This window comes from Arvicola amphibius, chromosome 3 (assembly GCF_903992535.2).
Source record: "Arvicola amphibius chromosome 3, mArvAmp1.2, whole genome shotgun sequence".
NCBI lineage: Eukaryota > Metazoa > Chordata > Mammalia > Rodentia > Cricetidae > Arvicola > Arvicola amphibius.
Window position 1 is genome coordinate 139,390,025 of NC_052049.1, and position 21,905 is coordinate 139,411,929.

Consider the following 21,905-nt stretch of genomic DNA (forward strand, 5'->3'; position numbering starts at 1 on the left):
TGTTACACCATTCCTGAATAAATTAAAACTAGGCAGGTAGGTCACAATTTACTGTTTTTAAGAATGTAGCTCTCATCAGGCAGTGATGGAACATGCCTTTTATCTCAGCACTTGGGTGGCAGAGGCAATGAATCTGTGAGTTCCAGGCAGCCTGGTCCACAGAGCAAGTTCCAGGACAGGCTCCAAAGCTACAGAGAAACCATGTCTCCAAACAAACAAACAAAAGAATGTAACTCCTTGAAAAGAGGTTTGAATATTTTAGTACTTTATGTAGAACTGGATACTCTAATATTTATTGCCTTGAAAGGTAGCAAGTGATTCTATGATCACATTAAGAGCTATGCTGTTTTGGAATCTTTTTTATTTCTGTTTCTAAATTTAAATGATGACACGCTTGTTAGTAACATACTTAATCAGAAACCAAATTGAATTGTAAGGAGCAGAACCATAAAGCAAGTAGTTGCTAGAGGCTGAATCTGGGCTCAGGAGAAAAGCAGGGCAGTATCAGGAAGAGTAAGATTGGAATAGAGGTCTCTGATTAGAAAATATAAAAATCAAAGTGACCTAGTATGTATTGTTTTTGTCTGGCGTTGTTGGTATTTAAACCAAGATTCAGCTGAATACAAATGCCATTTTAGTAGCTAATATTTTTTGCCCCTTGCAGTGATGAGTACCTTAATTCCTTGAGGATATTGTGTGTGAGGTTTGCTTTCAATGTGTGAGTGTGAATATTGAGGGTGGTAGTGTGTGTATGTGTGTGGGGGGGTACATGCAACTGAATATGCACCTTTGTGTGTACATGTCAAAGTCAGGAGGATGGTGAGTGTTTTTCTCAATCACACTCAAGGTGAGTGCCTTGAGACAAGTTCTCTGAGCTAGAAGCTTGGCATTTGGGCTAGACTGGTCGTCTTGTGGACTCCTGGTATCTGTGTCTGTCCAGCAATGAGGTTGTTACAGATAAGCCTGACCATGTCTGGTTTTAATTTTTTTCTTAAAATTGTTATTATATTTTATCTATTTGTGTGTCTGTGTGTGTTCGCTTGTGTTCCATAGCATGTGAATAGAAGTCAGAGAGCATGTGAGTTACTTGAATTTGGGTCTTGAGGATTAAATTTAAGTTGCCAAGCTTGGTGACAAGCACCTTTACCTCTTGAGCCATTTCTCTGATCCTGTGCCTGGCTTTTTTATGAGGGTCCTAGAGATTTGAACAGAGGTCCTCTTGCATGCACAAGTGTCTTAGTCACCAAGGCATCTGCCAAACCCTGGGTTGTTTTAGTGCCCATGTACCAGGAAAGCAGGTGCTTCTGGGGCCTGCTACTTCATTCCAGCGCTGTACAGTTTTCTTTGAGAAAATTCAGGCAGCTCTTCTGGTGCCTCTGATACCTGGATAAATTACTGGAACCAAAACCACTTCTGTGCGTGTGCTCATACACAGAACTCTGTCTCCCGTTTATTCTGTAAAGTAGTTTTTGATCTCATGCCTTGAGTTTCTTAATTTCATTTAAAAGTAAAATTTGTGTTTCTGTCTCCTCTCAGCATTTTACTCAGCTGTCTTTTGAATTTTTGACTCATAAGGAAGCTGCCACTGCCTTGAGTTCTTACTCTTTGCCTTCCCCAGCACTGGTCTGGGTTTCATTTTCTTTCTTCTCTGCCTTCCTGAACCAGTCTTATCATGTAATTTACCATGTATTTTAATAAATGCTAAGTAATCCATATTATTACTGCCAACCTTAGAAGCTTCTTTTCAATAGTTTTTATGATAGTGTATGCTCAGTTCTAGTCCCTAATTACAAAGCTCTAAGATAGTTTATGTTTAGACCTTCAGTTTTCCTTCTGTGAGCAAGTGCCACCATCCTAGGCAGTTGTTAGATACTTCTTCAAGGAAAGTATAACTTCCACTGTTCTTCTGATGAGAGAATTTCACTTAAGCAGATGACCTGGAAACCCTATTTTACTTCCTATTAATGTTACATCATATTCTATTTGGCAGCATGATTCTGGAACAGAGTGCACACCAGGAGAGTCTAAGAACTTAGGACAAAAAGAAAATGGTAATTATATCATGTATGCAAGAGCAACGTCTGGGGACAAACTTAACAACAACAAATTTTCACTCTGCAGTATTAGAAACATAAGCCAAGTGCTTGAGAAGAAGAGAAACAACTGTTTTGTTGGTATGTATATTTCTCAATATTTTGATTATTAACTTTTTCACACTATGGCATGTGTGTGGAGGTCAGTTCTTTCCTTTCACCATGTGGGTTCTGAGGATTGAATCTAGCTTGTCAAGCTTGGTTGTAAGTGTTTTTCCCCTGATGAGTCATTTTTCCAGCCCAAAATATTTAAACATTCAGAAAACTAGAAAGATTCTACTCTAAGACTATCTCCCATCTATGTTTTCCAATTAAGACTTTGTGCCGGGCGGTGGTGGCACACGCCTTTAATCCCAGCACTTGGGAGGCAGAGGCAGGCGGATCTCTGTGAGTTCGAGACCAGCCTGGTCTACAAGAGCTAGTTCCAGGACAGGCTCCAAAGCTACAGAGAAACCCTGTCTCGAAAAACCAAAAAAAAAAAAAAAAAAAAAAAAAAAAAAGACTTTGCTGTGTTTGCTTTATCAAAATGCTTAGGAATTTGTTTGCCCCTTTGGAACTGAGTTGCAGATGACAGAGTATTTTACATCTAAATACCAGCTTATATCTCAGTAGCTAGAGTTCAGTATTGTTTGAGTTTCTTCCCTCCTTCCCCTCTCTTTCATAAGTGAATTTCACTTTCTGTGTGTGTGTGTGTGTGTGTGTGTGTGTGAGAGAGAGAGAGAGAGAGAGAGAGAGAGAGAGAGAGAGAGAGAGAGAGAGAGAGTTGACTGTATAGTGAACATCTTCACATCTCTTATCTTCTCTTTCTCACCTTGTCTCCTCTTGTTAGTTCCCCTCGTTCTTCTAAATAGTTTTGCTTCTGTGTTCTTGTCATAATATGTACATGGTTTTATGTGTTTGTATAAAAGCTAGGAACTAGAAATGAGAAGACAATATGATACCTGTCTTTGTGACATTGATTTAATTCACTTAATATGATTATCTCCAGTTGCATCTGTTTTCCTGCAAACACCAAAAACTGTCCTCCTCATGTCTGACTGACTCCATTGTGTATGTGCTGCATGGGTGTAATTCCAGCAGTTGGGAGGCAGAAACATGTGGAAGGTTGTGAGTTCAGTGCCATCCTAGTTTACAGAACAGGCTCCAGGCCAGCCAGATAGAAAGACCCTGTCTCTAACCAAAGAACAACAGTGAAAACAAATAAACAAACCAAAAGCCAAAGTTTGTATATGTGAAGTTTTTTCATCTGTTCCTCTTGTTGGACACCCATATTAATTCCACAGCTGAGCTGTTGTGGATAGTGATGCAGTAAACAGGGATATATAAAGTGCACAAGTCTTAATTGTACCATTTGGTGAATTTGGCAAATGTAAGTTTCCTATGTAAACCAAGCAGCTCTGAAGATACAGAACATCATTTCTGTCAGTTCAGAAAGCTCTTTATTTCACTTTGCAGTCAGTCTCCTAGAAGCAATTGCTAACTGATTGTATAACCAGAGGTTGTTTGCCTGTTTTAGGATTTTATACAAATGGAATTCATAGCTTTTTCCCTTTATGGAATTTTACTTTTAACTTCACATAGTGTTTCAAGGTTCATCACAATGTTTTATTCCTGTTGCTGAATAACTGTGTTGTAGGACTGATCTAGTTTACTCATTGTTCCTGTTGGTGGGCACAAAGAGGACCCATACAGTGTATGTTTTCTGCTTTTTTGGTGTGTGTGTGTGTGTGTGTGTGTGTGTGTCCAGCTTGTTTTCCTTAGCATAAGCTTTTCAAGGTTCTCCCCTGTAATAACATGTGTCATGATTCCACTCCTTTTTAAGAGCAAACAATATTCCACTGTGTAAGCATACCAGATTTTGGTCTTACATTCAGCTGTGTATTTCTCTTGTGATGTTTACCAGATTGCAAATATTCTGCCTAGTCTTAAAGTTTTTTTGTGTATCCTCCTTTTCCACAAGATCGTAAAATACTTGAATGCAAATATTGACTCATGGTCACTTTTGTATATAAAGAACATTCAAAGAAGGGTTGACGAATTGAGAAAGACTTCCAGATAAGTTTTGTCCCTACAAACAGATAAGTTTTTAATACAGTTTTTATTGGAATAATTATAGATTCACACAGTTAGAATAAGCAGTAGGTGCTTAGTACCGTCATTGGTAATAACTTTCAAGTAGGGTAGTATCATCAGTGTGATGTCATCAGTGCACACTCCACACTCCTCACTCATATCTTCTCAGGGTGTTTGTTACTTTTTATATAATTTGATTGTATGTATAGTTTTATATCCCACAGCAGACATCAGGTCAAGGATACACAGTGTTATCGGCTTATAACCATACCTGTTTACTTATAACCACACCAAGCTATCTCTTGCTATTCCCTGCCTACTGCACTAACAACTTTTCTATTTCTAAAATACTGTCCTTTTGAAAATGTATAGATGGAATTGTACAGTATATAGCTTTTAGGGCATGCCTTTGTTCACTTAGAAGAATTTGCTGAAGATTTATCCAAATTTTATCAGTATTTTTCCGTTCTGTTGTTAAGAAGTACTCCTCAATATATAATGGTTTGTTTAGCTATTCACTTGCTAAAAACAGCTGTGCTGGCTGTTTTCAGGGTTTTGTTTTTATCAAATATATAAAATTCATGTGGAGGATCTTTTGTGTGAACATACATCTTTTTTTTATTCTTTTGATAAATACCTTAAGTCTAGTTAATAGACCATATAGTGATCACTTGTTTTGTTTTCTATAAAACTCCCAACTGCTTTCTAGGGTGACTGTACTATTTTACATTCTCATGATATGGTTATGACTAGTCTCAGTCTTATCATCATCAGAGTCAGAATCTAGCATAGTCACTATTTTTGGATCAATCTATTCTGGCAGGAGTGAGGAAATAGTTCCTTATTTTATTTTGCATTCCTCTGGTGACAGTGATGAACTTTTTCACACGTAGCTTATTAGCTATCTTCTCTGGTGAGATGTTTGCTCATGTTTCTCATCTGTTTTCAAAATATGTTTGTTTGTTTTTGTTTTATCCATTGAGTTTTGGGATTTCTTCATATAATAACTGGTAGTTTTTCAGATAACTTGGAGAGTTTTTTTGGTTATTCTTGGTGTAGAGTGCAGTCTTCTTTATCTTTGTGTTGAGTGCTAGATTATAGCTGTGTACCACTTTGCTGGGCGCAGATAATGGTTTACACATGTTTTCTCACAGCCTGTAGTATATTGCTTTATGTTTGTCACAGAATCTCTGACTTTTTCTTTTAAGACTTTTCCCCCATAGGGTAGATGACATTACATTGGTGCAATTATTTGTTACTGTCATTAGTGGTTGTTTTTCTGTCACTTACTTCTGTCAGTTCTTCATGTAGAATTGCCTTGTAGAGGGTAAGAGTTTTTACAATAAACTTTGAAGTTGATTATAACAATGGATATATCAGTTGGTATGTGTTAGGAAGAAGATTGGGTGTCAGATACTGCACATGTATTTTCTGATCTTTTCTCTTGAATTGTCACATGAATTACAAAGTTACTGCTAGCCTTTTAAAAGTCAATGTTTTACTTAGTGTAGATGTTCTAGTTGTAGAGTCCAAAGACATCATATAAGATCAGATAGTGGGCTGGAGTTTCAGTGACTGCTAAGATTTTCTTTAGTGAATTAAGAACGAAAGTGAAAGTCTATCTTCTGGGAGTGGTTTTCACTCATTTGTGTCATAAATGAGGCTGTGCTGGGCGTGGATTTCCTTCTATTCATTAGTTCTCATTTTAAAACCTGAATTGGTGCATTAGAAAGAGAAGAACCTAAGATTTAAGATCCAAGAACCCCTGGGCTTCATCTGTTTGATCATACTGGGGTGTATGGCCTCTAGCAAGTCACCAGCCCCTTGGAAGTTAGTTTTGCTTACTAGAAAATAAAGGCATTTGATTCTTGTCATTCCCAGTAAATGGTAATGTCTTGAGATGATTTTGTTATCTCACAAAGCGGCATTCCTAGTCTGATTCTTTTCCCCACATCATTTGTTTTAGAGGTGTTGGGGATTGAATCCACTACTCTAATCTTGAGCTTCAATGAGAACTTTAGAAGTTAAAGAAATATATTGAAATTATCCACCAATTTTTAGACCAGACTTTCTAACTAAGATCTGTTCTTTCTTTAAAAAAATTTTTTTTATCTATCTATCTATCTATCTATCTATCTATCTATCTATCTATCTATCTATCTATTTATTTATTTTACAATATTTTGTCTGTGTGTATGCCTGCAGGCCAGAAGAGGGCACCAGACCTCATTACAGATAGTTGTGAGCCACCATGTGGTTGCTGGGAATTGAACTCAGGACCTTTGGAAGAGCAGGCAATGCTTTTAACCTCTGAGCCATCTCTCCAGCCCCTAAGATCTGTTCTTGTACTGTTAGGCTGCTTGGGATTACAGAGAGTATATTAATAATTAATAATTATTTTTTCTCTTAAGGGACTTGGTCCATCAAGAAAAAAAAATAGTGTACATTTGAAAGTTCTTATTGACAATGTTAGGATCACTTTTTAAAAGTGAGTTATTCTATAGGATAAAAATATCTAACTTCCTTAACAAATAAATGATGTAAAAATAAAAAGACAGGATGAACATATTCTATAGTAAAATAACTTAAGAGATACATAATCTAAAGTTCCTGTGAGGGAAGGAGTGGAGTTAGGAGAGGCTTGTTTTAAACTTGATGTAATGACCAACTGATAGTTTAAGAAATTTGAACATTGATTGGCTATTAGAAGCTTAGTTATTAAGCATCTTGCTGATTTTATTAACTGTGATAATGATATATAGTTAGGTTTATAAAAGGTTTGTCACATAGACATGCAGCCTGAACTACTTAAAGAACAACATATTAGGTGTGGTGATTTCAAAATGCTACAAATAAAAATGGCTGGGAATAAGTAAGACAAGAGAAGCATACAAGGGAGGTCATTGTACTTAGTTTCTTAATACTTTTATGTATGTTTGAAATTTTCTATAACAGATTTTCCCCTTTTCACCTGGTTGAGAAAAACACTAACTTTATTTGCATATTATGACACGCATGTGTAGTCAGCAAAGCTCAACTGTGATATGGCCTAAGTAGCAAGTTGCCGGTTCTGTAAAGAACATAATAAGAAGGACCCATGAAATCAGTCCTCTCAGTGTACAGAAACAGAGGCCCCCAAAGGGACCTGAGGTTTCATTGTTGGTAGTAAGCACTACCTTACTGAAAAACAGGTCCACTGATTTTCAGATTCTGTTTTTGCCTTACTTACTCATCAAAATTTCCTTTTGGGGGGGTTGGAGGTAAAGCTCTAAAGAGTTTGTTAATTTTATTTTTTATATTTATGGTATTTTGCCTAATGTATGTTTGCATCATGTGTGAGCCTGATTCCCTTGGAGGCCAGAAAATGGTGTCCCCTAGATCTTAAGTTACAGAGAGTCATAAGCTCCATGTGGGTACTGGGAACTGAAATCAGGTCCTTAGGAAAGGCAGCAAGTGCTCTTAAATAAACCATCATGCCATCTCTTCAGCTCTGAGTTTGTAAATTTTGAAGAAAATTAATGTGTGTATACAGTGTTCATCTTGTCCTGTTGCTTTCTCCAGAGTCCGGCCAGCCTATATGTGGGAATGGGATGGTGGAGCAGGGTGAAGAATGCGACTGTGGCTACAGTGACCAGTGTAAAGATGAGTGCTGCTTCGATGCCAACCAGCCAGAGGGGAAGAAATGCAAACTGAAGCCTGGCAAGCAGTGCAGGTACCTGCCTTGCCAACCCCAATGATGCAACATGACTGCGGGGTCACACATAGCAGTCAAGACAGATTTAATGCTGATGTCAAGAGAGTCATAAGGCAATGGAAATTTTCACTGCTTTGTTCTATTGTTATTTATTTTTCTGGACCATATCCTGTTGTTGACAATTGGAACAATTCATAATTTGGGCATTGAAAAAAAGAATATGAAAATGCTGCCCTTTAAAATACGTATCATTTAGTTCCCAACTTTGAAAACATTACTATCTTCTGTCCAAATAGTATCTTAACTTGAAAATATTAGGGTAAAATGGGGCATGTAGGCTTCTGTGATTTAGTGTCATATAGTTATTTCACTTGTCAAATGCAGTCGTGATTACAAACAATAGACTATAGTTTGCACAAACTTTTTAGATGGTTAGGCATGTATTCTAGTGCAGTTTTAGTACAAAAATCTGTAAATTGACTAATATGTTAGTAGCTGTGGAAAAAAGCACTGAAAACTTTCTTAATCCTGAATTCACTTCACAAAGAGGCTGAGTAAGAATGCTGACTGTCATGTTTTTGACTGTGGAAACCAGATGCTTAATCATTTCTTTTACACTTGCTAGAATGTTCAAATAGAGTAGTTTGTTAGTAGTAATATTTGAAGTTGTGTTCCATCAATGTACTTACCATTTAAGATGATTTAAAAATCAGGCCCATCGAGAGATTTACGTTATCTGACCACTTTTCTCCTAGTCCAAGTCAAGGACCCTGCTGTACAGCACAGTGTACATTCAAGTCAAAGTCCGAGAAATGCCGGGATGATTCTGACTGTGCAAAGGAAGGCATATGCAATGGCTTCACAGCTCTCTGCCCAGCGTCTGATCCCAAGCCCAACTTTACAGACTGTAACAGGCATACGCAAGTCTGTATTAACGGGGTAAGTATTTGATTTAAGATGTTTTAAATTTAAATTTTATAGAGCCTCCTTTTTCAGAATAATAGTTGACACTGAAAGCTCCATAAGGTAACTAACTACTTTGGGGCTCCCATTCAGTAATATCCCTATCTGTTCCCCACAAATCCATGATTATATAATGTGACAATTGCCTGGTAGCATACAGTTAGTTCCTGACTCACCGTTCATCTTTGCAACCATATGTCTTTGGTATTCACAAGAGTACAACTGGGCATATGGTGTTATCTGCACTGCTTTTAAGTTGTGTAAATTAATATTTCAGGAGCCTGAATAAAAGAGCTCATCTGGTCATTTTCTCTGAGTCTAAAATCTTTTGAGCTTCCATGGCTAAATGTCACTTTTTCTGCATAAAGAAAACTTATTTTTTTTCTGCTTGTAGAGGACTCACAATAACCAACACAAATGTGGAATGGCCTCTTTCTCTGCTGTTGTTTAGTGTTTTTTCTTTTCTTTAATTGATTTAAAGGTTGCACAGTTTACTTTCATTCAGTCTCATTCATATCAATAATGCGATATTATTGGTTCTGATAGTCATCTGTGTTTTTGTTTTGTGGTGCCTGGGATTAGACCCAGGACCTTGTATGTGCCTGCAGTTGCTTGCCAGCGAGACTCAACTCTAGCCCTGTTTATTACATTAAATATACCCACTTTATTATTTGACATCTGAAGCTTATACCTACCTGTTACTATGGACAGTAGTTTTGACTCCACAGATATTAAATAAAATTTCATTTCCCCCAGCAATGTGCAGGTTCTATCTGTGAGAAGTACGACTTGGAAGAGTGCACCTGTGCCAGCTCTGATGGCAAAGATGATAAAGAGTTATGCCATGTTTGCTGCATGAAGAAAAGTAAGGCTTTTCAATACCTTAGCTTAGAGTCTACTTTCAAAATCTGTTATTTGCCATTAAGTTGTTTTTCATCCTTTGGGAATGAGGTTTATTAGGAGTAAGGACCTCAAGATCATGATTGAGTCTTTAAGTGAGCACAAGAAAGAAACAGCAATATCAGAAACACCTTAGCAGAGCCTTAAAGGGAAAGAGGGTTCCTTTAAAACAGCAGAGGAGTGTTAGGTGAACTGCCATGAGAGTGGTGGCCTGGGTGGGGTAGGGTAGGACAGAGAAGATCCCTGTCTTTAAGTTTTCCTTATTAAACTGATACACAATTTGGACAGATTCTTTCCAGCTAAATTGGTTCTCTTGAGAAAAATTTAAATGTAGCATTGTATTATAGTCCTTATAATGTTAAATGATGTATTAACCAAATCTTTTTAGCTTCAGGTAATAATTTATATAAACATAGCTCAATGGTTTTAAAGCCATTGTGGGCATTAAATCAAGATTTAATGTTTGTTTATATTTGACATTTAAGGTAATTAATGATGTTACTCTGACAAACTTACATAGGTCTGTATAATATGGGAATGAATTTAGGTAGTTGTCTTTCTTTTTGCTTTCCAAGATTGTCCCGCCAGGTATTCTGACCTCTGTGTTTGGAACTTCTTTTTCTAGTGGCTCCTTCAACTTGTGCCAGTACAGGGTCTTTGCAGTGGAGCAAGCAGTTCAGTGGTCGGACTATCACTCTGCAGCCGGGCTCTCCGTGTAATGACTTCAGAGGCTACTGTGACGTTTTCATGCGGTGCAGATTAGTAGATGCTGATGGTCCTCTAGCTAGGCTGAAAAAAGCAATTTTTAGTCCACAGCTCTATGAAAATATTGCGGAGTGGATAGTAGTAAGTATAGTCTTCATTCATAAAAACCTTAACTTAAAATGTTTGGGCTTAATTTTACTTGGGCAGTGGTCACAAATGTTAGAGGAAGAACACTTGCCTATTTATATTAGAGTTATTGTATGTATAGTAACTCTGGTTCTTAGTTCCTTTTGCAGTGATTGGGTTCTCCACCTGCATATCATTTAAAGCTCTGTTATGTTTTCTAAGAGTCACTCTGCTTCCCTCTGCTGCTTACATTGTCTCTTGCAGGTGACTTCTGGTGGTACTTATATTAGTGTTTTCACTGGACTTTTGGGAAAGTGCTACTTGATTTATGTATTTCTCTCCTGTTTCAGTGTAACAGGTACACTCATATACATGTATTTATTTATGTACTTTATATATATATATACATAATATATATATATATGAGTGTTTTGTCTGCATGTACATTTGTATGTACATCAGGAGGGGAGGAGTACATGTATTTATCTATGTACTTTATGTATATGAGTGTTTTGTCTGCATGTACATCAGAAGAGGGCATTGGTTCTTCTGAAACTGCAGTTATAGATGGCTATAAGCCACCATGTGGGTACTGGGAATTGAACTCAGGACCTCTGGAAGAACAACCAGTGCTCTTAACTGCTGAGCTATCGCTCCAGCACCAGCTGCAATTTTCTTAAAGGATTGCTGAGATTAACCTAAATGTTATGCTTTTCAAGTGATTTGTGTCGGACACATACTTGCAAGTAGTATGTTTAAGAATGTGATATGCCCAAAATGGAGTAGTTTGCTTTGCAAATTGACTTAGAACTCAGACTCTCCCTTTTCCAAGGTTTATTACTTTTTTTAAAAAGTAGATTTAATGAAAGATCCCTCTCTCTGAATTAGCACTGAGAATGTTCTTATATTCTGAAATAGATTAATCAGACAATTTTGAATTTATACAGGTTTGCTGTACCTGAGTGAGTGTAATGGGTATCTTTCATTTTATAATGCAGCATTATATGTATAATTGTATAACATCCTTAGTTAGCACCACCCCCAGTGCCTGGAGAGGAGATTTTTGGATGCTTTGGTGAGCATTGGCCAGGTCAAGAAGTAAGACAGTAATTGCTGAGATGTTTTACATTGCTTGTCTCATTTGACTTTGTGCAGACTTTTCTTGCATAAAAAGGTTTGTTTTGTAGTAATGATGGTTTGTGTCTTGGCATCTTACCAGTCAGGGCAATATTTTTGTTTGGTAATATATGCTGTTAGGGTGTTCTGTTTTAAGAGACTGTCTAAGAAGTGAAGGGCTCCCTTCACTGTTTTGTTTCCATTGCTACCTGGTGTCCTTTTGTCTCCTTGGTGTGCTTTATGTCCCCCTTTCTTCTCCTGAAATTTTGTAGAGTAGGAAGAACCTTAACACTTCCTATTGCCATGGAAATATTTTTTGTTGTTATTGTTGTTTCTTTGTGGAGAGTTGTTTTGACAGCCATGTTTAAGCTTTTCCACAGTATGCTCCATACCTTTACTGGATTTGTTTAGCTTGGAGGCAGTCATAAACACTCCATAGCTTTAGCAGGCGTCATGTAGTTGTTAAGAAGACGGAGAGCACTCACCATTAAATATATTGAGATCCTGGGTGTTATCAATTGTTCTTTAAGTGGAAGTTAAGGGCATTAGTAATTCTTTTCCAGTTTCCCCTATAATTGATATGGTCTTGTTTCTCTTTTCACCTTTTGGCTAGGTTTCACATTGCAGAGAACCGTCTTTTACCTTTTTTTAAAAAAATTTATCAGTATGTGCCTCTTTTTTTTTCAATCCCTTAATATGTTGTGACTATTTAAGTTTGACAAAAGTTTGTGTTTCAGTTTTTGTTTTGATAAGAATTAATGTTCCTTATACCCCTTCTTACTATGGTGTCTAAATCGTTAATCCCTGGGCTCAAGGGGGTCCCTCTACTCTTAGCCTCTGAGTAGTTGGACTCCAAGTACACACCCCTCAATTTTTTGAGACAAGCCTTGTATCATAGCCCTAAACCTGGTATTTGCTATGTAACCCAAGCTGAGCTCAAACTAGCCCCAATCCTACCTCAACCTCCAAAATGTACTTTCTCACTTTTTAGTCAGTTTAATCACTTTTCTACCCTCGTATTTTGTTCTAACTTTATGAATTTAAATACTAAGTATCTGGTATTCTTTTTGAGTGGAAGATTTAGGGCAGTGGTTCCCAAGTGAATCACAGACTACAGTTGCTCTCAGCTTGATTTTCTATGCCTCTGAGAAAACTGGAGGCTGGTGAAATTGGGAGAAGTCCTGGAATTCATACATCATTTTAGCTTTGTTTTCGAAACAACCATAGGAGCATTTACTCATGGAAGGATTGCAAAACTAGGATGTCCTTAGACTTTACTTGGTGAACATTGTCGAAGAGCACCACAGGGCCTAGACCAAGTAAGTTAAAGCTCTTGGAATTGGCCTGAGGTGTCTATATGCCCATGGACGCTGGAAGAGTGCATTAGATTTCTTGGAATTAGAGTTGCAGGTAGTTGTGAACTGTCATGGGGAAGCTGAGAATTGAACTTGGATCCTCTGGACAGCCAGTGCTCTTAACCACCGAGCCACTTTTCTAGCCCTTAATTAAGCCAAGTTTCCACCAAAGTTATTTCCAGACTTCACTTATTCCAGAGTTATGGTATTTGTGTTGCTCCACTGTAGAATGTTGGTCTGAAGAAGGAGTGTTACTAGCACCGAAGTATATCTGTGTTGTGACTCTGGTAATGGATCCCTGTCCACGCTGTCAGTGTTAAACAAACTAGAAAAAGGTATATGGGCCTTAGTGGGATAGAATGATGAGTTACTGTAATAACTATCCCAACAAGTGGCTTCTTAAGTACAGGAACTCAGTTCCGTTTGGGACATGGAAGATAGATATTGAAGTGTACTTCAATTATGTGTGTCCTTTTCATAGAAAACAGCAGACTGTATTGTAGAAATCTTAAAAAGATTTTTTTGTTGTTACTGGTTTGGTTTTTGCTGTTGTTTGTATTTTGGTGATGCTGGCAGCAAGTGACCCCAGGGTCTCAGCTACTTTGGACAAATTCTCTACCACTCAGCCCCATCCCCAGCCATTGGGAAGTCCTCTTTAAGAAGGTGACACTAAAACTACATTCTTAAGAGCTGGCAGAAGCAGACATCAGAAATGTCATGGAGAAGGAAGTACATGGAAAAGCCACATATACAAGAGCCTTCAACACTGAAACAGTTTGAAAAGTCTTTTAGTTGATAAAGTGCTCTGTTTAAAAGCAGGCTTTGTGCTCTGAAGCTTGTCTGCCTAGGATGAATTTCCTGTGTGTTCTTTAGAAACTACCTGTAATATATATAGTTACTGTAAGAGAACTAAGTAGAGCTGTGTTGCTCTGTTCTACGCTCAGGTTTCATGTTTGTGTCCCTTTCTCCCACTCCCTAGTCCATCCAGCAGACTTTTGTTGGGAAAGGAGAATAATCAAATCCCTTGCTTGAGCAGTAGCACTGATAGTTACATGGAATGGATTTGGAGCACAGAAGCCTCGAGGCTAGGTTTTAAGAAAAATGAGAGGAACACTAAAGGTGGAAGTAGCCGCTGTGTCAACACTAGGCCTCAGCTTGAGTGGAGTAAGATGGCCACTGTCCTCTGAGCTTAGGAATTGGTCACATCACAGGAGCCACTGCTCCCGTAGGGACTCGGAAATGTACAGTAGCTGTTAGAGTAACTAAGGGTCTACTTTCTACTGGTATTTACCAACTGGGCTCCAGGAATATTGAGCTTCAAACATTGCTCAAAATTGACTCTGGACCAATTTGGACAGACTGACAGGAGTCCTGTACCCTGCCTCCTGATAACAGCAAGTCTGTTTCTTGACAGTGAGTAAGAATAGAAAAATAATAGGAATCCATAGAAACCTTCTGAAAGAAGGATGATGTCATCCTGAGAACAAAAAAGAAAGGAACTCTGAAATTGTTTCTATTGCAAATAAAAGAACATTTTAGAAAATGGACAATCTAAGGCAGGATAGAAGCAGTAGTTTAGAGAGTACATTGTAGGATTCAAGTCTCCAAATGCACATTCAATAGAACAAAAAGTACACCTCAGCATATCTGGAGCAGTTGGAAAACAACAAAAACTGATGTTTGGTCTTTTAGATTTTCATTTTACCCATAGGTCATAAACCAACACAATAATTGCCTTACATAATTTGAAGGAAAAAAAACCTGGTTTTTAAGCCAGATTTAGCCCCCATCAACATGTTTTGTGTGGTTACCCATAGTTTTTAGAAACTCTGAACAAGTTTGTCAGTATTTAACAAAAAAATTCACATAAAAAAATCCATATTTGTAACTTCTCCTGAAAAGCAGATCATTGATCAAACAACAGATCTTTGGGCAGGAAGGCTAAATTGCATTGCACCTTACTGCCATGTGGGCACATAAGTTTGCAATTCCTGCAATTAGTGAGCATAAGAGTGACAAACTGGAAACTCCTGTCATAGACTGTTGAGTAAAAATGAAAATAGAGCCAGGTGGTAGTGGCACACATCTTTAATCCCAGCAATAGGGAGGCAGAGGCAGACTGATCTCTGAGTTTGTGACCAGCCTTCTCTACAGAGCAGTTCAGGGACAGCCAGGGCTGTACAGAAATGCTGCTTCAAATAAACAGAAGAAAGAAAGAAAATAACCTGAGGATTGTAGGAGACTAATGACAAGCCATATGTAATATAAATCATTCTAAGTTCATTTTTAAATTAAAAATAAACTATCCTCTTTTCCTTTTCTTTTTTTAAATTAATTTTTAAAGAAACTCTTCTCATTTTATATACCAATCCCAGTTCCCAGACCCTCCCCTCCTCTTGCTCCTTCCAACCCCCCCCACCTCACCCCCTGTCCACTCCTCTGAGAGGGTAAGGCTTCCCATGGGAAGTCATCAAAGTCTAGCACATTGCTTTGAGGCAGGACCAAGGACCTCCCCACTATATCTAGGCTGAGCAACGTATCCCTCCAGAGAGAATGGGTTCCAAAAAGCCAGTCCAAACATTCTGGTCTCACTGCCAGTGGCCCGACAGTCTGTGCCAGCCATACAACTGTCACCCACATTCAGAGGGTGAATGTTTGGTCCTATGCTGGTTCTCCCACTGTCAGGCTGGAGTCAGTGGGCACCCGTTAGTTAGGTAAAGTGATTCAGTGGGTATCTCCATCATGGTCTTGACCCCTTTGCTCATATTCTTGCTCCTCTGACTCTTTGACTGGACTTGGGGAGCTCTGCCTCTGATTCCATCAGTTGCTGAATGAAGGCTCTATATGGTAATATTTAAGATATTCATCAATCTGACCACAGGGCAAGAACAGTTCAGGCACCCTCTTCACTATTGCTTAGGGCCTTGCTGGGGTCATCCTTGTGGATTCCTGGGAATTTTTCTACTGCCAAGTTTCTTGCTAGCCCCATAATGGCTCCCTCTATCAAGATATCTCTGACATTGCTCTCCCTCTCTGTCCTTCCTGCATTTTGACCATCCAATTCCCTCAAGTTCTCCTCTCCTTCCTCCCTCCCTTCTACTCTCACGTTCCCATTTTCTCAGGAGATCTTGTCTATTTCCTCTTCCCTGGAGGATTTATGTATGCTTCTCTTAGGGTTCCCCTTGTTACCTGGCTTCTTTGGGGTCATGGAATATAGACTCATTATCCTTTGCTTTATGTCTAATATCCACTTATGAGTGTGTCCCACAATTTTGGGTATGTTATGTGGTCATTTTCTTTGAATTTTAGGACATCTTTAATTTCTTTCTTCCTTGACTCAGTGGTGATTCAGTTGAACATTGTTCAGTTTCCATGAGTTTGTGGGCTTTCTGCAATTAGTGTTGTTGTTGAATTCTAATTTTAAGCCATGAATGGTCTGATAAGACACAGGGTATTATTCCAATTTTTTTCATATCTGTTGAGATTTGCCTTGTTACTGAGCGTGTGGTCAATTTTGGAGAAGAATCCATGAAGTGCTGAAAAGAAAGCATATTTTGTATTTGGGTGAAATGTTCTATAGATATCTGTTAAGTCCATTTGAGTCATGACATCTGTTAGTTCTCTTATTTCTCTGTTAAGTTTCTGTCTGGTTGACCTGTCCAATGGGGAGAGTGGGGTGTTGAAGATTCCCACTATTAGTGTGTAGTGTTTGATGTGCAATTTAAGCTTTAGTAATGTTTCTTTTACATATGTGGGTGGTCTTGTATTTGGGGCATAGATGTTCAGAATTGAGACTTCATCTTGATGGATCTTTCCTGTGATAAATATGAACTGTCCTCCATCTCTTCTGCTTGATTTTAGTTTGAAGTCTATTTTGTTAGATATTAGGATAGCTACACTTGCTTGTTTCTTGGGTCCGTTTGTTTGGAAAATCTTTTCCCAATCCTGTATTCTGAGGTAAAGTCTGTCTTTGAGGTTGAGGTGTGTTTCTTGTATGCAACAGAAGGATGGATCTTGTTTTTGTATCCATTTTGTTAGCTTGTGTCTCTTTATAGGTGAATTGAGTCCATTGATATTAAGTGATATTAATAACCAGTGATTCATTCCTGTTATTTTTCGGTAGTAGTGTTTTTGTTTTTCCCTTCTTTGGAGTTTGCCAGTGTAAGTTTATCTGTCATCTGTGTTTTTGTGGTTGCAGCTAGCTTCCTTGGGTTGGAGTTTTCCTTCTAGTATTTTCTGTATTTTGTATTTCCTTCTGTATTTTCTGTAAGACTGGATTTTTTTTTTTGTTTAAATATGGTTTTGTCTTGGAATATCTTGTGTTCTCCACCAATAGTAATTGAAAACTTTGCTGGGTATAGTAGTCTGGGGTTCCATCTGTGATCTCTTAGTGTCTACAGCACATTTGTCCAAGACCTTCTGACCTTCAGGGTTTCCATTGAGAAGTCGGGTGTAATTCTAATAGGTCTGCCTTTATATGTTACTTGACCTTTTTCCTTTGCAGCTTTTAATATTCTTTCTTTATTCTGTATGTTCAGTGTTTTGATTATTATATGGCGAGGGGACTTTTTTTTTTTTTTGGTCCAGTCTATTTGGTGTCCTGTAAGCGTCTTGTAACTTCATAGGGATATTCTTCTTTAGGTTGGGAAGGCTTTTTTCTATGATTTTGTTGAATATATTTTCTGTGCCTTTGAACTGGAGTTCTTTTCCTTCTTCTATCCCTGTTATTCTTAGGTTTGATCTTTTCATGGTGTCCCAGATTTCCTGGATGTTTTGTGTTAAGGATTTGCTGGATTTAACATTTTCTTTGACTCATGAATCTATGTCCTGTACTGTATCTTCAACTCCCTGTCTTGGTACTAGCTCTTGTAGACCAGGCTGGCCTCGAACTCATAGAGATCCTCCTGCCTCTGCCTACCAAGTACTGGGATTAAAGGCGTGCACCACCACCACCTGGCCATTTTGTGTTTTCTTTATCGAATCTATTTCAATTTTCAAGTCTTGAGCTATTTGAACTGTTTGAATTGTTTTTTTTTTCTTGGTTTTCTTGGCTTTCTTTCAGAGATTAGTTGATTTCTTCCATTTTTTTATTCATCTTTTCCTCCATTTCTTTAAGAAAATTTTTAATTTCCTCTTTAAGGGTCTCTATCATCTTCAGAAAGTTAAATTTAAGGACATTTTCTTCTGCTTCTTCTGGGTTAGGATGCTCAGGTTTTCCTTTTGTAGGACTATTAGGTTCAAATGTTGCCATGTTGCTCTTTAGGTTGTTGAATATACTTGCACTGGCACTTACCCAAGGGATGCAGGTGGGGCCTGTGCTTCATGGGGGGGGGGGTCTATCTTCCTCCAGTTGATGCAGGTGGGGCCTATGGCTTAGGTGGTCACTCTTCCTCCTGGTGTAGGCAAGGCTGATAAAGGTAGTCGTTGATGCAGTTCTGGGGAATCCTTTGCGGTCAGGGCCAAAGCTCCAGTGGTCATAGGTGCAATGGAGGATGGTTGCAGGTGTGGGGAGGCTGCTCCAGGGTCTTGGGGGTTTGGTGGTTGGGAGTGAGGCACTGGGTTTTCCTCCATGGGCTAGGGCCTGGAGAGCAGGGCTGTCCAGCTGGGAACTCAGACACTCACCTTTCCAGGGGCAGCCAGGGCCAAGCTCCAGTGGTCAGAAATGTGGTGGGAGATGGCTGCAGGTGTGTGAAGACTGCTTCCAGGTCCCTGGGACCTAACTGGATGGGGGCGGGGCATGGAATGTGTGGGGGTGTGTGTGTGGGGGTTGCGGGGTATGCATCTAGAGAGCTGGGCCTTCCAGCTGCGACCCAAGACACTCACCTCTCCAGGGGCAACCAGGGCCAGGGCCTGGTTCCCTTTTCTTTCATGTTTTTGGGGTGGAATTGGGATAAGGATTGAGACATGATCTCTTTTGACCCAGACCAGTCTCAGTTAGTATTAAGCTGAGACTAATCCTAAATGAACCACTGATCCTTCTGTATTCATTTCTCAATTGCTAAGATCATAGACATGTGCCATCACATCTCCTTTCATTACTTTTTATTTTTATATCTTATGTGTTTGATTGTTCTGCCTACTTGTATACCATGTGTGTGCCTGCTACCTGCAGGAGCCAGAAGACAATGTCAGATCCCCTGACACTGGAATTACAGATGGTTGTGAACTTCCATGTTGATACTTGGAATTGAATCTAGATCCTGGAAGAGCAGCCAGTGCTCTAACCACTGAGCTATCTCTCTACTACCTTTGCATTTAAAAAAAAATGTGTGTGTGTATGTGTTTGTTTGTGTGTGTAAGTATAAATGGAGGTCAAGGAACAACTTTCTGGAATCCATTCTTTCCATCATGTAGTTTCTTTTCTTGAAGAGTTTGTTCCTAAAGTCATTGGGTGAGTCTAAGCAAGGTTGGAATCCACGTCAGCTATGGAGAGCTGCAGTACCAAAGACATGCCTGGCTAATAGAGCCTTACCTGGTTAGGAGGGTGTGGGGAAGAGCATGGTATGGGACGACATATCCCAAATATTGTGAATGTCCTCTATTCCATGTGGAAGGTGAATGCCGTGTTAGTGTTCAAGAGAAGTGAGTAGTGTCTACAGAGTAGGAGAAAGATTGAAAAGTACAGTAAGAGGCCTCTGTCCTGTGTAGAAGGCAAGTGTCATGTCAGTGTACAAGTGAGGTAAAGAGGGGTCTTCCTAGGAGGAGAACCAGGGTTCAACAGAGACATGGTGGTCCAGGTCTCAGGTATTTAAAACAAAAACAAAAAACAAGATAAACCTGGAAGTTTTTGTTGCGTGAGAAAAATAAGTGCTTAAAGAATGAGATGGGGAAGGTCTCAAAAACTCCATGTTAACAACAGAACAGTAAGTAAATCAATAATTGTTGGTGAAGAATGGAATGTTTGCATAGTTCCAAATTACATCTCTACAAAATGATCATTGATTTCACAAGGGAAAATAATCTCATTGAATAATATCTGGTTGATAGTATCTCAATCAGGTAATCAAGGTTAGCATCATAGTAGTGAAATCAGAGTCATGTCCAGCCTGACAGGATATGATAAAAGAGTACAACATCCCTTCTGCGATACTCCTAACAGATGCATGATCTGAATCTGATCATAAGAAACACTAGGGAATTCAAAATTCAAAATTTGTTACCATCCTGTAATTAACACCTGCTCTGAAAATTTCAAAAGTATCTATTTATTGTGTGTGTGTAGGGGGGGGGTAATTTGCCTCTGTGTGTTTGTGTGTGTGTGTGTGTGTGTGTGTGTGTGTGTGTGTGTGTGTATCATATGCATCTTTTTTTTTTCTCTGTGGAGGCTGGAAGAGAGCATAGGATCCCCTGTTGCTGGATTTACAGATCATTGTGAACTGTCATGTAGGTGCTGGGAATCAAATCAAGATCCTTTGTAAAGGGCAGCAAGTTCTCTTACCCACTGGGCCATCTTTCTAGTCTGAAAAGGTTCAAAGTCTTAAAGGTCAGAGGGGATCTGTGGGACCCTTCCAGACTGAAGGACAGCAGAGAAGAACATATGGCAAAGCTTGCATGGGTTTGTGATGACCAGGGCCTGACTAAGAAAATACTCTTTTATCATAGGAGAAGGAGAGAGAAAGAGGGAGAGAGAGAGGGAGAGGGAGAGGGGGAGAGAGGGGGGGGAGAGAGAGGGGGGGGAGGGAGAGAGAGGGAGAGAGAGAGAGAGAGAGAGAGAGACAGAGACAGAGACAGACTTTCTGTCTATGTGTGTCTGTCTCTGTCAGTGGTCTGCTTTGGGGATTGCATGTGCACATGCATGTGTGAGACAGAATTTGACACTGGATGTTGCTTTCCACCTATTTTGTTGTTGGTGTAAGGTCTCTCACTGAACCTGTAGCTTTCTGGTTGGCTAAACTGGCTGGTCAGCAAGCCCCAGAGATCTACTTGTCACTGCTCCCCAGGTATTTGCTTTCACTCCTGGAGTTTTACATGAGTTCTAAGGATCTGAACCTAGGTCCTCATCTTGGTGGCAAGGCAAGCCCATTCAGTGCCAGTTGAGCTCCTTGTTATGGGCCTTTCATGCTAACATGCTCAGGAGAGTAATGTGCATGCAGCTGACTCTGGGTCAGATTTCTGAAAGGTGTTTCCACTGCTTGCAACTTTTCATTAAGTTAGAGAGTCGTTCAAAGAACAACAAAAGTTGTTCTAATGTGAGAGCTTATGTGTGCATAAAAAGTGGCTGGGGGGTGTTTTGGCACAGCATGTATTTTTATTTTAGGATCTGAGTAAACACACTACAGAGGTAATAAGTAATGTAAAGTCTCAGATGATAGAGGCATTTTGAATGTTGTTTTTCTAGAAATAATGAGTAGTAATTGCATAAGTGTTACAATAATCTGTATTAATGCCAATGTGGATATTCAGAGTTTAGAAGCTGTAAACACTACATATGATAGTTGTTAGTATCTGTTGTCTTAAAACAGTTTAATTCTGTTCCTGTCCAGGCTCACTGGTGGGCAGTCCTTCTTATGGGAATTGCCCTGATCATGTTAATGGCTGGATTTATCAAGATTTGCAGTGTTCACACTCCAAGTAGTAATCCAAAGTTGCCTCCTCCTAAACCACTTCCAGGTAAGGTGCTGAGCAATGGGTGCTGCTGTAAGCAGAGCCAGAGCTTTCTGGCAGGGAGGATGAAGGATGCAGCACCCACAAGGCTTTAGTAACTGAGTTTATGGGCTCTGTTGTTGACAAATTACCTGATAAATGATTCACTGGTTGTATTTTTGTTCATCAGTCTAAGCTAGTAGTCACTGACTACCAGTGTAATGCTGATTTATCGTGTGTTAAGAAACATTTAGAATAACATTTTGATTTTTGAGTAGACTCCCCCACCCCGTTTTT

The 21,905-nt window shown here is 39.1% G+C and overlaps 1 protein-coding gene across 1 annotated transcript in view; it reads left to right on the forward strand.

The window, feature by feature from the left end:
- The window catches only part of Adam10 (ADAM metallopeptidase domain 10), a 104,274-nt gene that overhangs the window by 78,926 nt on the left and 3,443 nt on the right, over window positions 1-21,905 (forward strand). Inside the window, exons 10-15 of the mRNA XM_038321762.1 lie at window positions 1,991-2,174; window positions 7,728-7,878; window positions 8,616-8,799; window positions 9,580-9,688; window positions 10,349-10,569; window positions 21,509-21,635. Of these exons, the coding sequence (XP_038177690.1) occupies window positions 1,991-2,174; window positions 7,728-7,878; window positions 8,616-8,799; window positions 9,580-9,688; window positions 10,349-10,569; window positions 21,509-21,635 (976 nt within the window). The remainder of the gene's footprint in view (window positions 1-1,990; window positions 2,175-7,727; window positions 7,879-8,615; window positions 8,800-9,579; window positions 9,689-10,348; window positions 10,570-21,508; window positions 21,636-21,905) is intronic.